The sequence below is a fragment of the Epinephelus moara genome, chromosome 24 (assembly GCF_006386435.1).
Source record: "Epinephelus moara isolate mb chromosome 24, YSFRI_EMoa_1.0, whole genome shotgun sequence".
In the NCBI taxonomy this organism is placed as follows: domain Eukaryota; kingdom Metazoa; phylum Chordata; class Actinopteri; order Perciformes; family Serranidae; genus Epinephelus; species Epinephelus moara.
Window position 1 is genome coordinate 20,661,513 of NC_065529.1, and position 14,774 is coordinate 20,676,286.

At 41.7% G+C, this 14,774-nt stretch overlaps 1 protein-coding gene across 2 annotated transcripts in view; it reads left to right on the top strand.

Moving 5' to 3' along the window:
- The window catches only part of LOC126386342 (uncharacterized protein KIAA1755 homolog), a 49,829-nt gene that overhangs the window by 8,443 nt on the left and 26,612 nt on the right, over positions 1 to 14,774 (top strand). Inside the window, exon 1 of one of the 2 annotated variants that reach the window (XM_050038614.1) lies at positions 2,134 to 2,437. The exons of the other annotated variant lie outside the window; for it this stretch is intronic. Coding sequence (XP_049894571.1) covers positions 2,435 to 2,437 — 3 coding nt within the window. The 5' untranslated portion in view covers positions 2,134 to 2,434. Of the gene's footprint in view, positions 1 to 2,133; positions 2,438 to 14,774 lie in introns of those variants that run through there. 2 annotated transcript variants of the gene reach the window in all.

Below are 14,774 nucleotides of genomic sequence, written 5' to 3' on the forward strand. Positions count from 1 at the left end.
ACAGCCAGTTAGCCTCCGCTAGCTTCCCAGCTAGCGGCTCTCCGTTTGGATCCAACCGGAGCACCGAGCCCTGGTTTGTTATTCAGGTCAATGTGGGAAGAAGCAGCGGGTATATCGGGCAGCTGAGTGAAGCTGAGTGAAGCGGAGCCTGCGGAAGAAACACCGGGACCGTCTGGATGTGACAGTCCGTGGAGGTTCTGCGGTACTCGCCAGCACAGACGAGGCGAGTGGGGGGGGGGTGAAAAAAAAAGGTCCATTTGCAGTGTTGAACTGACGTAATGCGTTTATTTTGAAAGAGACTGTATGTAAATGTTAAATTTCCTGTGAAAACGGAAGTGTATCTTGAAAGAAGTGAACTTGACACGGTGTCCCAGAACATCAACAACCAATGCACCCAGGGTACCTTGCACGTCAAATGTGGACGTGGAAAGTCCATGACCAAAATGTCAATATGTGACGAGGTCAGAGTGAGAATGTGTTGTATAAAAAAACATAATATTACGTTCATCGTGTAGTAATATTGCTTATTACTAATGCTGGAAAACTCAAACTGGAAATCAACCCAACTCCACTGGCTACTACAACATAGAAGCATTACGTCACTCTCTGGTCAGGACGTCATTGCTCCACTATACCTTTACATAGTAAATAGTTGTTTACTGCTATATTGATGCTCTGAATACCATTTAGAGCTCCTTTAATATTTATGTTGGCATTGGTCTGATCATTGTTAATTTAGTATGAGGTAGTACATTTGGCCACCATTCTTCAGCTACCATCTGTTGCTTCACTTTTTGGTGTTTTATACAGGTGTAATAAAATCCCAAATATTGGGGAGTTGATAGTTATATTGTTGTGGAATGTTAAAAACACAAGCTGTGGTCTTCTGTCGAAAGAGTACAAAGGAGGTAAAGAAAGATTGATTGAGACAGAGAGAAGGAGAAACAGGGAATGGAATAGTGTACCTCATTTTAAGAGCGTCACCTACATATTTCTGTGGCTCAGGGTGAGAGACAAATTAGCGTGGCTTTCTTTCTGCAAAAGAAAAACATGTGAGGAATGCTCCGGAGACGGCAGTTTGTGCAGAGCAAGAAACCACAGATACAGAGAGAATTACAGAGGGAGAGGCAAAGGCTTATGTTTCATATTTCCAGCTGAAACTTCACCTGCTGAATAATGGGGAACTTTTGATTAAAAGAAATATATTCTGCCCTTTCTTCCTCGTGACGAAAATATTTATGGACTCTCGTGTAATTTCTGGAATTTGAGCGAAGGAACAGACAGAGGCTTGAGGGCTGAGGCCGAGCGTGAGCTGCTTGTCTAAACCACCTCGCTCATACTCATTCTCAGACAGAAATAAACGATCGCCTGTCAATCTTCTTCCTGGAGGAATGCCTCGGTGATGAACCTCTCCTCTTGCAGCAGGAGGTCTTGGGTTTCGTACTCCATACATCTTCCAAACCCAGATGTAAAATGTAGTCCAGAGGGTGTAACCCCTACATTCCTCCAGCTTAATGTGGAAGCATAGCAGCTCTCTTCACATGCCTGCCGTTTGGCTCGGACCTCTGCAGGGAAGCCCCCTCTGCTGTCTCTCCCTTTGATATGAGTCAAAGACTGGGCAGTCTGCCGGAAGACAATTGCTGGAGAAAGGAAATGAGAAAGCCCAGAGCAGACAGTGGAAGTCTACAAGGGACAGGAGAGAGAAGAAAGACTGACTTAGCCTTTTTAAAAGCTCCCAGTGATTAAAATAGAAAGAAAGGGGCCTCAGACGAGGGGCTGGATTTCTGCAGCTCTCTGTGCCGGGTCAAAGGAGTGTGTATGTGTGTGTGTTTATAACAAATGTGAGAATTGTTCAAGTCTTACATGACATACAGTAACACACATGTTTAGTGAGAGTCTCTTTGCAGACTGGCATGTTATTGTGTATCCATTTGTGGCATACTGTGTTTGTGGGTGTGCTCGGGTATGTGATAAAGCCTGCGTGTTTGAGAGAGAGTGAGCGAAGAAACTCTGAAAAGCCTCGAGGGGGATTTCCTCTGAAAGGGAAAGCTTTTCTCCTCCCCCTCCCTTACTCCCTCCTTCCCTCTCTCTCCCTGTCTCTCGCTCTCTCTCTCTCTCTCTGTCCCCCAAACACTCAGAGTAGCCAGAGAAGTGAAAGAGAAGTGAAGGATCAACAGGCAGCTTGAACATTTGCTGCTCTCTGTTGCTACACACTCAAACTAGCAGAAAGTCTATGAAGAATGGAAATGACTTTGGTTACTTTGCCACCAAGACAACTCACTGTCATGTGGATGTACTTCAGTCGACTCCTGTTGTTGATGCTCTAAACATGGCAAGTCTCTCAGCACGGAGCCCAGGGAGACTGTCTGGAGAGGATTACCAGGGCCAAAAATGAAATAACTTTCAGTTTTGTAGAGGAGAAACGCCTGCAAACATGGTAAAGTAACATCAAGACTTCACAAGTTTTTTAATTCCTGTCTGTTGTTAGGCTCAGGTTAAAGGGTTAAAGTGCTCCACTGACCCAGTAACTGAGAGTGAGAGCCTCTGCTTTGGACAAGTGACTTTGTTTCTCTCTGTGGCTATGTCAGTCATGTGTGACTGAAGTTTTTGAAAGCCTGATGTGTTGTAACTAATGCATTTTCTATGCTTTTAGCAGCTTTTTTTTCAGCAGCATGATACCGTGCACAGTATTGATGCACATTCTTTGTTCTCATTTTATGAAACCTTATCTTTGTGACATACAGAGGCAGCACAAAGCTAATGTAGCTGCACTCTTCAAACCTTTTTTGTCATCATGTGCACAGTTGGTGGGACTGTTTCACCTCACCAGCCCACAGCATTTCAAGCTTTGTAAAGTGTGTGCACGCTGACAAAGAGAGAGTGACAGAGAGACACACACACTGCCTTTTGTTTTGCATCTTTAAGTCCTTTGGTTGGGACTTAATTGATGCGGATGGCACACATACTTCAGCATGTGGAGAGTGTTTTCAGAGTATGAATTATTTGACTGCTTTGCATGCACACATAATGGAGTTCTCCTGTTTAGTGTTCGGCACTTTGAAAGGTTCAAACTACACGGCTTTTTACGAGTTAAGAGGACCAGTGTAATCCTGGTCACAAAAGAAACTAATGAATGACAAAGAGTGAGCCACAAGATGGGAACATGTTTGATGACGGGTTTGTGGGAGGATGTGGCGTCTTTGAACTTATTTACTGGTTGTTGCTGTTGCAAAAAACAAAACAAAAAAAAAACCCTCAAATAAATGCAAATTAGGAGTTAGGATTGGATAAAGATCATAGTGATGCATATTTAGCTTGTACTATCTAGAATTCAGCTTTCTGTTTATCCAATGTAGCTTTCTTCTTTATATGGAAATCAGTCGGACCCCTAACATCTGTCCCAGCGTGCTGTCTAAATGATAGCTTTAAAGTGAGCAGGAAGGAAGGATGTTTAAAGCAGTCCAGACTTGGCTGCGTATCATGGCCACCACTGTACTTTGTCCTCCCTTCACATCTACGGCAGCACTTGTTAAGCCAGCTTTTACGGCCCCAACTGTTTGTTTTACTTATTGCTTGACTGATGTCGTCTTCCGTGACCACCCTCCAACTTCCAGTCATGAGCCTGCAGAGTCTAAATTATTAGATTACTGCACCAAGTTTCAATCTTGGGTAAACACTCGGCAACAATACATAACCCAGAGCCGTGGCTTGCTGGTGTGAAATGTATTTGCCTTTACAGGAGTTACTGTGTGACAAGGACAGCCAAAAGTCATTCATTCACCAGCAAGGTCAAGCACTTTCTTCTTAAGGCCTTACAGCAGCTTGTGTTATTTCATTCACTGTACAGCAAACATGGTGATCAGCAGTGTGTGCTGTTTAAGTGTCTGTTGCGGAATTCAAAGTCTATTCAAAGTTAATGCAAATCAAAGCCTGTGTGAGAGCCACTCTCAGGTTTTGGATGTGCTCTCGTCTTGCCAAAACATGTTTGGTTTGTGCTGAGCAGGTTTTTCTGTGATTCATCTAAAATGGTAAAAATGCCAACTGTCATTAGCAAAAGGTTATTTTAGAAGAACATTTACCAACCCTTTCTCGTTCTCAGGTTGGTAAATACCAACGCTTTGTCACTCCCCTCGGCATCTCATATTGACATACAGGGCATTCTATAGCGCATCTATTGGATGCACAGCTGAAACACAGTGTAATATGTCGTTAACTGTACAATAGGCATCAACTTGATAAAGTGAAGAAAAAAGATCATGTTTTGGGCTGAAATAAGTATGTTTCTTAATGTGACACAAATACATCACAGGAGTAATATCAGTGCATGACAATCCTACGTAATTATGTAAAGTTACACTAAGACACCCTCTGGTTTCCCATGGGACGTAAGTGTGCAAGTGACATAATTTTACGTTAAAACAACATTGACTTTTGGTTTTGCACGGGACATTAACCTGGATGAAAGTCTGGTTTTGTTTGACCCATCCACTTCACCTCCCTCCCACCCTGCGCAGACTTTCCAACTCTTAATTCTACATTAGTTGCTCTCACCGTCACGTACAGTATTTCCACAGCTGGGTTTATACTGGAGTTAATTGAAAACCCAGCGCGTCTCATAAAGACGCTAAAGGGTGCCTTTGGCATCCATATCATACGCCAAGAGCCATGACAAAGCGGTAGTTTTTGACTGTCCGGGAATAAGAATGGGCTGTATTGACACATTCAGCAGACACAGAGCAACATTAGCATTCATTTGGTGTTTGTGTCCACCTGATGAGTCTCATATACACTCTCCTTTTAGCTCCGTTTTGCTCTCCACTAACTGCTGGAAAAAACACAACAGGCTCTCAAGTTGATAAATGCTCCACTATGTTCACCAGCGAGTCGCTAGCCATGTTGTTTGATGCTGAGCAGATAGTGTACAGTGAGTCAGTGAGGTTATCAGACTTTCTCCTTTTTTTTTTTTTTGAAAAGTTTATGTAGCAGATGTAAAACCAAAACAGTGAGCTGAAACATGCTAAAACGCGCAGCACAGCTTAGAGTCATGTGATAACACAGGTTCATTATAACCACCTTTCAGTCACATATAGCCATTTGACCCACTTTTAATATAAAAATATTTTATTATAGCAGATGTAAGTCTCTTGATCACTGGCAGGAACACTCACAGACTCCCACAGACTATCACATACCTGCTCCATATCATCAGTCAGATATGCTCATCAGTCACGGTGCTTTTTCCAACCACTCAGCTTACAGTATGCATGCACATACCTTAATCTATTAACTGTTGGATACACTGTGGACACGCTGTGTGAGAGCATCCAGATTCTGATTGGCTGACTGTATACGTACTGGCCCGGCTTTAAAGGGTCACAGCTGTGTCTCTTTCCCTTTAACAGCCATGGGACGGACAGTCATCAGTAGCTTTTTCCCCTGACTGTAACAACTCTTCACAACTTTACAATACCATCGTCTGTGCTCCCTTTGGCGGACAAATAATACCTCCTGCCCTCTGCTTCACTTGCTGTGTTTTCGCCAGATTTCAACAGAGGCAAACGGGGGAAAATCTAAACAATAAAGCAATGTGATTTATAGGGAAAATATGTATAATTGCAGACATCTGCTCCGTGGAGCCGAATTATTTCTACCCTGCTTCAATCAGCAAGTTGAGTTTCTGAAAGTTGTCATGGAGCTGTGAGCCATATTTTCAGCGTGTTTATTATCTCTGTATCACAAAAGTGGGTCAAACTCAGCAGAGACTGTGCAGTGTATTGTGAGTGTATGGGGGGGAAAGTGTCTGAGCAGCAATAGGCTGTCTGTGAGTCACTTTTCATCATGCATTGTCTCTAGAAGCACAGTTACAGCAACATTGTCATTTCCTTCCCAGACTGTGTTTGAAAGTTTCTGTTTTTGTGGCTCGGCTGGTTGCTTTTTTGGGAAGATAACAGTTGTATTTAAGCTGGTTCACTGATCACGACACATCAGACACAAGTCATAAGAAGTTCTTGCTTGCCTTGATTCAAAACCAGCTGAACAACTTTAATGGGATCTGTTGGGCAAATGTGAGTTGACACCCTGTGTGACGAGGCGACATTTACTGAAGGATAAAACATTCAGCTTGTGAGCTGCTGCCGTGCTCTGTATAGCTCTGTTCGGAGTTGCACTTGTTTGGACTTACAGAAAACTTTACAAAGCACAGGAATGAAGATCAGCAGATGTCAGTGTTTAGTCCACTCCTTATAAACACACTCACATGCTGACCAGCTAACAAATCCCCTGCGCTACGGCTTAATGGATTTCATAAGGCATTCCTTCTCCTGTATTATTTATCCTTTTCAATTTCTTGGCCATGTTAGCATCGCGAGGTGAACTATGGGAGCTATTATGGCGTGTTGCAGTCTCTCCAAAAACAAACCATTTTGAATTTTGCTTCCTGGTAGTTTGCCAGAATGTAAGCTTTGGGAGATGAGCTGAGATCTAGGAGGCTTTGTTTGGTCATGTTATATGGGAGCGGTTCATTTTGAATCAGTTGTGGACACATTCCAAAAAAAAAAGAAGTCAACATGGGAACGTTAAGATGTTACATGCCAGTTTTTGTTTTTAAATGTACATGGGGGACTTGAGATTTTCTGGGGTAACCTTCCACATTTCTGATATCTTGTGTTTTAAAGCTTCATCTGTCCCACACCCCGCTGCACCTCTTATCCTCATCGGGCATTGTGCAACTTTTTAAACTACTGTATACACCTGTTTGATCCTGTATATCCTGACATGGCATGACAGGGAAGGAGACAGTCACTCTTTTGTTACGTGCATCCAAAACAGTAGTAAATGCAGGCATTGTTTCAGAGCACGTTTTTTTAAATGTTGCATTTCGTAATGTGTGGTTGCCATGACAGGCGGCTGTGAGTCAGCGTTTTTTGAGATGACAGCATGGATTTATGTCGGATTCAGACACACTTGGCTGATTGTTCTACACAGCGGAGACAGATTTCCTCAGCAGTATTGTTCCCACTTCCATGGAAGAATATTACAAGTTCATTGTTCATTATTTACAGATTCAGGATGGATTAATGAGTCTCTTGTGTAATCAAACGTCAGCTCAACCTCATAGGGTACTGTACAAACCTGGCTGGTTTTAAATTCTTGAAGCTCGTGTGAAATGAGAAACAAAAGGCAGAACCAGAAACCTGACACACTATTAATGTGGCCTCTTCACTCTACAAACACAACTTGAGCTCTTACAAACTACAAAATGAATGAGTAAGAGGAACCCAGGCAGATTCAAGGTCTGATAGCGAACACACACCGTGTTTACTCCTGGCAGCGGCAACTCTAAGAAATGATGTAGGGGTTTTATCTCGAAGGGGCCATTTTTTTTTACTGGTTAAAAGGATTTAAGATGGCTTAGCTGAATGGAGTGCCCCTCTGCTGAGTTTAACAAGAGTGGATCAAACACAAAGACAGCACTGTCTCGCCGCCAAAACACAGATACCAAATGTTTAAGAAGGGAAAAGTGGAGAAGGATGGCGAATAACTGAGAGATAACAGTGTAACATGTTTTTGATTATGATGTGACTAATGCTGAGCTCACTTAAACTCAGATGAATAACACCTTCTGGACGACGTGGAAAAAACAAACAAATAAACTGTGGGAATACAAAACACACATGATGATATGTTGCTATGGTGATGTCACATTGTTTACAAAGATGGGAATAAAATAAATTAAAGGTATACTATCCAGGATTTTCTCATACAGAAGAAATACCTCTTATGACCCACTCTCAGTGTGTGGTGGTGTATTTTTCTGCAGACACTCTGCCCTCTGCCTGTATTTAATTATTTCCATCTTATTTTGCTGTTTTCGGGACATTCCTGGGCACAGAGCGCAGGTAAGGTCAGCACTTTATAAAAAGGTAGTGAAATGGCGCCAGACCGTAAGCAGCACACATCCAAGAGGAAGTTATGAAAATCACGGATACAGTGCCAGAAATTACAAATATAGAAAGGCAAAACGCCAAGCGGACAAAGCTGGGGTTGGCATCCGCTCTTACTTTAGCTGGCAGTACTGTTTACAAACAATAGCCAACATTCCTGCATAGTACACCTTTAAATAAAATTATTTTGTGTTTGTTATTTAAATACAAATTAATTTAAATTATGAGCTTCTAGTTGTTAATTTTTTTAATTGATAAAATGATAGTATGCAAGAAATGCTGGTCAATAATTACAGCACATAAAAATCAAATATAAGTGACGTAAAAACATATGAAAAAGCATAAAATAAGAATTACATAAAGACGAACAGGAGTACATACATACACAAATTTAAACATAGTCAGTCAGAGGTTTCCAGGAAAAAAAGTTTATCTTTACAGATAATATCTTCATCCAGATCTCCCATGTTGTCTCCTAGTAAATTCCGTCACGGAGGATGACAAGAAGTTTTCATGTCTTCACTTTGGATAGCAATGCCGTTGCTGGTATTCTCATCTGGCCTCACTTAATTTTACCGTCCTGCTGTCTTCCATTAAAATGATTTTGTCTTGCCATCTACCATCTGTCTGAACCCATGTGAACGCATCATAAGACAGTGTTCTTGATTATTATTGCTCCGAGACTCAGCATCTTCCCACTGCTAAGGTTTCGTGTGAAGCCAGTTATAGTCATTTAAAAGCTGCAAATTATCTTAATCTTCTTCCCATGATGTTATTTCTTATTATCTTTGTGGCTAGGTGTCATATCTCATCAGCCCTCTGTGCCTGTGCTGTGATTGGCCGATGTTATGGCTGAGTTGGTGGTGTGTCATCTGAGACACTCGGACATATCTGCATGTCCGCACATGCAGAATTCAGGCAGACGTCTTCAGGATTTCCTGGCAGGTCTGAACTCAACTGTCGCTTCTGCTTATGTTTTGGGTTGAGCCCAGAGGTGCAGTGACAGTCCATTTCTTATGAGCATTTCAAGCAAACGTGATGACCAGTCGAGACAGAGATGTCAACAGATCCTTCCAGCGAGTCACATTGGGAGCCGTGTCCATTTAGCTGAAGATAATCTTCTTTAAAATCACATTCTGCTCAGCTTACTCGCTCTAATCTTTTGAGCTGTTATGGCTGATGACACAGATACACATTGTGTGTTATACACCTTGACAGCTTGTTTATACTGTGGCTCAAATCTGGCTCCTGACTTTCTTGACCGTAGCCCAAGGCAGTATAGAGGAAACCTGTAATTATCTGCTCAATAGTCAACACTGCAAAAACTCCCGCAGGGCCTGGATGGTGTAGAGGACAAAGACAGATGACTGTTGTCCACACTGGCATGCCAATTCAGGCCAGACAATGATCTTTGTTGCAGACTGAAGCTATTTCAAGAGTTAAATCACAGGCTGCGCTGGACAATAATGGGCAGAGAGGGAATCCCCTTGTGTCGAATGTGTAGAGGAGGCGGCAGTGGAATGTGGTCGTCAGCCGGACATCGATCAAACCCCAGTGTCTCTGCAGACCAAGATAAAGGTTCAGGATTTAAGCTTGATTGAATGCTCCTCACTGGCTGATTGTGGGAGTAAAAATACTTTGGAAAAAGAAGTAGCAACTCTGTTTCTGTCAACATAAGGAAACGCGAGTTAGATGCTGTGCACTGATATACAGTGAAAAATTGTGTTATCATAAAGATGTAGGGAAGTGATTGTGTGTGGGTGTTCACACGGGACTGAACAAATTGGTGTTAGCCCAGAGTTTTTGTGGTGGGAGGAACTGTTAAGAACACAAAAGAAAAGGCTGTGCGGCAGACAAAACAGCAGAGGGACTAAAAGTTTACTGCAGACACTTAAAATGGTTGAGCAGCTTATACAGTACTATGGGTTTGTTCAGCCAAAGGTAGCCTGCATGAAAAGACCAGGAAACTCCAGCACAAATGTCAGAACTTAAGGTGTATTCCTGGCATTTATAGAGGGTATGCACTGGCTTTACTTTTTCATACATACAACCTCTTCAACTCCAATGAGTGCCCAAACCAGCCCTCTGTTGCTATTGTAAGTTGGGAGAGCTGTGGTATTGGGAGGAAACGGGAATCTTGAATACACAAAGGTCATGTGAGTTAAGAATGGTCATGTAGAATGAAATAAAAACAACCTAGAGATTATGAGGTAGCTGAGTTTTTATGGGGGGGCAGCAGTGGCTCAGCCCGTGGGGCATTGGCTCAGGAACCGGAGGACAGTCTTTTCAATTCCCTGTACGGACCAAGAGTGTGGACTGGTAGCTGGAGAAGTGCCAGTTTGCCTCCTGGGCACTGCTTGCTCCTCGCTCTGATGCCTTTCTATTACAGTGATACTTTGCAGATTTTCAACCAGCTTTCCATCATAACAATGTGGGTGGTAAGAGTAAATGAACTGTGGTAAACTCCCCTCCATCTTACCAGTGACCAGATCTCCCTGCTCATCTCACAGCTCTGTTGCACAAACTACAGATTATAGGCTACTTCAGATGCCATAAGAATACACAGAGATTATTGAAGCAAACTTAGACCAAACTCTAATCAAACTCTGTTCAAACTGTCATATTTTTTGTGCCCTGTTCGGCTGTTTGAGAACAGGAATTAGGCGCCATACTGTTTCCTGTATTATAAAAACAGATGCTGAAAATACTGAGATTGAAAAGTAAAACTAAGCAATGTTGATCAAGTATAAAACAAGGCTCTGTCACTGCGTTGCCTATTCCTCTCCTAAAGTGAGACATAAGAGCTCAGAGACATATTTTAACTTGCTGTTTAACTGTTAATTGAGATTGTTTGTAACCAACCGGCCACCATATTGTTTTCTGAGTGTGCTTTAAATCAGTCACCAGTGGTAGCATTTATTGGTTCAGGGCATACTGGTAGTTGTAGGTTTTCTACCTACCTCTTGAGCCTTGTCTTTCTGCTGCATAGACAGTTCAGTTTTATAAAAAGACCATCTTTCCAGCAGTGAAAAACTTCCTTAATGCATGTGTATAGGTTGTGTGCAATAGGTGTTCATGTGTGTGTGTTTCGGGCCTGTGTGTGTAATGTCTAAAAATAAAAACAGTGAGCAATAAAAACTTAATTTCCCTACAGAGATCAATAAAGTGTTTTCTTCTTCTTCCAGAGAAGATGAAGCTGAGTTTTCCATGTGCATTATAAATGTACTTAGTATACTAATGCTCTTTTTCAGATCCAAATTGCTTGCTCACTGAACAGTGCAACTACTTCGCTAACTGTTTTAACCAGTTTAGTTTATATTACTATAACTATGACTGTGATTATGATTGATTTAATGTTTGAAATACCAAACCAACAGCACCTACTCAGTCAGGGCACAGTTTTCCTTTGTCTCAAAAGAATTTCTGCTGAAGCTTTCACAGTTCAGGCCTGTTTGGCATGTTGTCTGGCAGTCTGTCAGATGTAATGAGATACAGAAGTGCTCACAACACCAGCAGCTTGCCCTCAGTTCATTTGGCTGGCTAGCCTGTCTGAACTGGGTCCAGCTGAGCAATGCTAAGTAAAATCTCAAGAGGGTCTCGCGCATATGAATATCACTAGCCAAACCACCCACAGAGAGGAGTTCCAGTCAGGGGGAAACGTCTCATGCTTTTAGCCCTCTTTGTTTTCAGAAGAAGTTTATCCAGGCATAAGCGTTTGTCATTTTAGCCAGAGTGTTAACAAAAAGAGGTTTAGATCTCAAATGATTTTGAAGTAATGTTATGGTAATAAGTCACTGATATTTTTGTTTAAGGTTGAATTTCAATGAAGGGTTGATTTAAAGTCAGGCTACAGAAGAGTGGGCCTGCTCGAATAATTTCAGAGTATCATCGTCTACATCAGAAAAAGTCCACCTATTCAAATAAAACTTAGGGAAACTGAGCGTCTCAGGCCTGTACAGTAACTTTACAGTGCTGTGTCGTATTACACATGACCTCAGGTTTATCGTTAGCTTTGAGAAATACAGTAGATACCCAAAGTTGAATGGCTGCAGTCAGTCTGAAACAGCTGTGATGCATTACCATTCAAGGGCCAGCCTCGAAGGCACTCTGCTCTCCATTTCCTAATCTATTGTGACAGATGTGCACAATCACAAAAAGGAAGCATTCTTTTCTACTGAGGACATGTAATGTCTACAAGAGACACAAATCCTTAGCATAAGTTGATTAACGTATTTAGCAGACACTGAAATTGGACACAACCACCTTGTATCCAAATGCACAATCCTGAAGTTTTAGCTCACAGTGAATGCAAACACTAAACTGAGTCGCACAATCAAAGTTGAATGATGTACTGAATTATTCATTGAATCATGAAACAGCTTTATGACCTTTGTTCCCAGTGTGTTGCTCGCATAAGCATCCGTTAGCCAAGCAGTCAGCACAGTCCCAGTGCTAACCAGTGTGGGGTCTTTGAAGCTGCAGCACTTGTGTTTACCCTGGGCCGCTCTCTGGTCTGGTTAGGCCATCAAGCTAAGTGAGAATGGGGGGGTAAAAACAGACTCCTTTGTAGGGCTGGGAGATTGACACAGCAGGGTACTGTGAACTGATTGTATGAATAGCACGCCTGCTGTGGTTTGCGGCGAAGACCTGTCCAGATCCAGAGTAAGTGTCAAGTCCTTATTTTCAACCCAATGACGTGAATGTTATTCATGTTGTTTTCATTACAAAGAGACATTTATTTGACTGTTTGTGAAGAAAAGAACAGCACTCTGCATTTCAATGTAATATATTACACACACTTACCTCATATATGAAATGCAGTTGAGAGAATGATGTGCCTGGAAAGTTTGAACAGACATTCATGGTTCCCAGACAATGTAACCCTTTGACTCTGATGATCCTTGACTTGTCTTCTACCATTAGATCTATTGCCATGAGGTTTTGTACAGTTATCCATGTCCTCTCACACATAAATAGGATTTTAAAAAATTAAACAAAAATAAAAATAACTTTGGTGCTCCTTTAAGTTTTTACTTAGCTCCATCATCAACCTGAAATTACAATACCAGATACCAAGACACTTCCATTTCCAGATACCTGCAATATTAATGACATTCAATTAGCCTTAGCTGTACTTTGTTTTTATTGCTAGCACAATGTTAGCTTACTAACACACTAACATGATGAACATGGTAAACATTATACCAGCTACATTTATCCTCATACAATGGTTCATATGACATCTTACAAATTAGCGCCTCTAGGAAAGGAATCGTGGGCGGGTGATGTCACGTTACATAATGTGACAATGTGAAGAGAGGGTGTGACGTGATGACGTGAATTTACATACATACTTAAAACTTACTGCTGACCTTTGATTTCACATGGGACACAAACCCTGGTCTCCTGAGTCAAAGTCCTGTGTTTGTTCAACTCATCCATCCACTCTGTCTTATTTTGAGGATTTTGTTGCATCCCTTGACTTCCTCCTTTGCTCCCATCTTAAGCAGGATTTATACTTCTGCATCGAAACGATGCCTCAGCCTGACGTGCACCTTCCCAGAAATCTAACTACAAGTCACAGAAATGCAGAAACAATAAATTGTGAAGACAATAAAGCCTCCACAAAATAGCATTTTAAGTCTTGTGTGTGATTTATCCTTGCTTCATATGAGTACAGGAAATCTCCACTATTCGCTAGGCTAGCACGTTCACATGTTATATTTGTTTGGAAAACGTTTATATGACAGTTGTTTTGTCGGTAAACCTTGTGTGTTGTAATGGAAGCAAAATTTGTAATGTTACCTTTGTCAAATGTTGCTGTTGTCCCTGGCTTCATATGAGAAGAGTCCACTAGCTGCTAGGCTAATTTACACAATGTAAAATGCCATAGGCTTGTGCTAAAAACGTTAGCATGGTGTATTTGTGGGGAAAATGTGTCCAGACAAAGACAAGTGCTTTGTATGTGAATGCTGCGAGTTATAGTGAAGCTGATTTGTGTACTTTGTGTTTGTCTCTATTAAGACATGTTTATTGTGTGTTTTGAATCAACTAAACTTTACAACACTTCACAGAAATCCTGCCACCGACAAGTGTTTTGGAGGTATAACTGCAGAATGACACAGACACGCCACCGCACAAGTTTAAATGCTGACAACAGCATAGGCCACGTGCATAGGTTACAGCATAGGCTCTGCATAGAGATGACGCACTAGTATAGATCCTGCTATAAGAGGGAGGACAGTCTGCAGCATATTTCACATGATGACATCGTCCTGGCTCACAATTACATGGGTTATATTCGAATTATAGAGCATTACTTTTTATAGGTGTAAGTGTGGACAGTGAATGAAAACAGCCTGCCACTGTGTTCATGCTAGCATGCTGACCTCTTGATGTTAGCATTTAGCTCACAGACCCCCTACTTAAGTACAGCCTCACCAAGCCACTTTGCTTTGTTAAGAGAGCCATGCCCCAGCATATTACTGTGAAGTAACTATTTGATTCATATGACAATTTACAACCAACTGACAGACAAAGCCCAGAAGTCATTTTACTGTAGCTCATATATTTTGCACAATCAAATCAAAAGTACGGTATTTACAGTACAGGCTGTTTTATTAATCCACACTGACAGCCCCCACATCTCAAAGCATCACCACCTCAAATTCATACCATTGGGTGGTTCAACAAAAATGCTTTAAAGATGGCGTCTTTTCATCTGAAAAGTTTCCATGTGTTTAGCTGGACATCACCCATGGCACAGCTGGTGTTAGTAACTCATCCAGTGCAGACGTTTGTACTGTACAGGCAGTAAGCAGAGGAACCACT